The 2850-nt window shown below is 46.6% G+C and overlaps 1 protein-coding gene across 1 annotated transcript; it reads left to right on the top strand.

The window, feature by feature from the left end:
- Positions 1-339: 339 nt before the first annotated feature.
- On the top strand, positions 340-1095 carry LOC124777996 (piggyBac transposable element-derived protein 2-like). Its single transcript, XM_047253569.1, has one exon. It carries the CDS (start codon positions 340-342, stop codon positions 1093-1095), a length of 756 nt encoding a protein of 251 aa, XP_047109525.1.
- The last annotated feature ends 1755 nt before the right edge of the window (positions 1096-2850 follow it).

Below are 2850 nucleotides of genomic sequence, written 5' to 3' on the forward strand. Positions count from 1 at the left end.
TGTGGACACTAACAACATTCCACGTGAATCAGAAACTAATAGATTGTGGAAAGTACAACCTGCAATTAATGTTGTACGCAGTGCTTGTTTGAGACTTCCACGCCCCTCTGAAAATGATTATTCCACTGATGGCAAATGGTACCAGTTTGCTTTGTTCTAAAATATTATTTTTATTGCAAACCGGTTTTCGGCTTACAAGGCCATCTTGTCTGAAGATGGCCTTGTAAGCCGAAAACTGGTTAGCAATAAAAATGATATTGTAGAAAAAAAGCAAACTGGTGCTTTTCATTTATTATTATAATGTTGTTCTACCAAGAACCGACGGAAGATTCTGTTAAAATGGTACCATTTACTGGACGCTGCACATTGTCTCAGTATGTTCCTAACAAACCGCGCCCTTTGGGAATTAAAAACTTTGTTTTGGCAACAACGAAAGGTTTAGTACTTGATTTTGAATTTTATCACGGTAAATCAACTCCTCTGTCAAATGTTGGCCTTGGTCTTGGGCCATCTGTAATACTTCGCCTTGCTCAAACATTACCTCAAGGTGCAAGACTATATTTTGACAGATATTTTACAGCTTTGCCACTATTGCAACAGTTACTTGACCTAGGGCTGGAAGGAACAGGAGCCATAATGAAAAACAGAGTGAAACCAGTTCACCTGACAGAAGAAAAAAGACTGAAGAGAGGAGATATGGAAGAATTCTGCAGGGACGATGATAAAATAGTCACTGTCCAGTGGAAAGATTCAAAAGCTGTGACCCTTGCCTCTACTTGTACAGGATGTGAACCTATAAGCAATGTTGATAGATGGAGTAACCCAGAAAAGAAGTACATCTTAGTGCCATGTTCTGCAGTCGTGGTGGAGTACAACCTGTGTATGGGAGGAGTGGGCCTGTGCGATCAAATGATGGAGACCTATAAAGCTATCTTGAAGACAAAAAAGTGGACTTTAAAAGTTTTGATTCATTTACTTGATTTGGCTTGCGTCAATTCCTGGTTACAATACAAAGTTGAATGCGAAGACAATAAAGTACAAAAGAAAAACACTTTAGATCTTCTTGGATCCCGACAAGTGATTGGGGAGCGCTAATTTCTTCTTCTTCAGGACAGGAACATGAAAGTGGATCCGATGAAGAGCCACCAGATAAAATGTACAAACCAGCAAACACACCATGTGATGAGAAGCGGCTAGACGGATATCATCACTGGCCAACTGTTGCTGATTTGCCTTCAGCTCGTTGCTGCAGGCAAAAAAATTGCAAGAAGAGGACGAGAACAAGATGTCTGAAGGGTAACATTTATTTGTGTTTGTCAAAAGACATGAATTGCTTTCTTGAATATCACTGCAAGAAATGACATAAATATGTAAGATAATGCCGACCCACACAATCGCGTGGGTTCAAAATATGTATCAAAATTAAAAAATAAAATTTTCTAAGCAATTGGTCCACGATTCTATATTTTTTTTACTTACAAAAATGCATTTATTTCTAAATTTTCATTTCAAGTTTGGGTGGGGTCTGAAAGGGCTATGCACCGATGGGTGCAGAGGAGGAGATGTAGGCAAAAGAGCATCAACGTTATTCACAGTTACGGTCCAAACTTTGAACAGATCGGATCTTACGTTGCGGTAAATAACTGCACCATTCGGCAGGGTATTTTCGTTTCCACCGAAGTGCCTCTCCGAGACGCTGGGAGTTGTACGTATTTGTTGATACGGGGGAGGCCAGAACGCTGCCGCGGGGTGGAGCGTCCGGCGGCGCCCGATACCGTCCGCCCGGTCACGTCTGGGGCCGCCGAGGCGATAACAGGCGAGGCGGGGCCGGGCAGTACAATCAACGGACCGGTTGCCGGGTCGCCGACATTCGGAAACATCGCGGGCCTCCGGGCGAGCCATAAAGAAGATACAGTCCGCCGGGTAGAGTTGGTAGCCGTGAGGGAGGGGGAAGTCCCGCGGCGGTGCGGCGAGTGCGAGGGGAATCTCCGCGTATGGTGGGGGGAGGGGGGGGGGGAGGTCCGGCGGCAGCGCCAGAGGGCTGGAGGGGAAGTCACATGGCAGTGGGGAAGCCCCGCGGCGTGGAGCGGGCAAGGAATGAGGAGGCCGAAACGGCAGCGGCAGCGGCGGCGGCGGCGGCGGCATCAAATGGAATACCGTCCCCCGGGGACCGCTCTACCCAGGAGCGCCGACGTGCGCCCCGTGAGGCCGTCAGACGCGACGTTGCGGCCGTCTGGAGGCGGCGCAGGTGCTCCAGTGGCAGATGGGGCCGAACACGCGCTGCCGATACTAACGAACCTTATCACACAGGGATCGGTTTTTCTCCTAGAATACGTGTCCCAGAGCTCGTTCCAGGGTTACGTCACCTCACAAAACATCGTGTGACACAAAAACCAGAATTGATCCAGCACAAGATTGGGTTCAGAGAGGATGAGCAGGGGTCAAAGTCCTTTACTTTTTCCTTCAACCTATCCTCCGCAAATATAATTCGTTGTGTGACTCATTTTAAACATAGAGGTATGGGGGTAAATGTGGAAGCGTGTGGGTAATATGGAAACGTCTAGTATCTGGCTTGCAGAGTGCTGCACTGTAGCGGGGCAGCCAGAAATTGTTGCAATAGTTCCTATTTGTCACTGTAGAGGGTCTAACAACCCTACAACAACAAAGGTCAAAAATTTATTATGATTGTAGTGTTGCTCGCGCTACTAAATATTGCAATATTCTGTGGCAGGTGTCATTAGAGCACAGTTAATAAAGTCATTTCTCGAAATAATGGATAAACTAGGCACTCATCTTTTCGTGTCTCCCGCGCTGATCTCGTTGTGAACTCATGGCTCAATCGTCAAAAAT

The sequence above is a fragment of the Schistocerca piceifrons genome, chromosome 1 (genome assembly GCF_021461385.2).
Source record: "Schistocerca piceifrons isolate TAMUIC-IGC-003096 chromosome 1, iqSchPice1.1, whole genome shotgun sequence".
Lineage (NCBI taxonomy): Eukaryota > Metazoa > Arthropoda > Insecta > Orthoptera > Acrididae > Schistocerca > Schistocerca piceifrons.

Coding starts and splice junctions, on each gene's coding strand:
- LOC124777996 (XM_047253569.1), top strand. CDS start 340: ATGGTACCATTTACTGGACGCTGCACATTGTCTCAGTATGTTCCTAAC.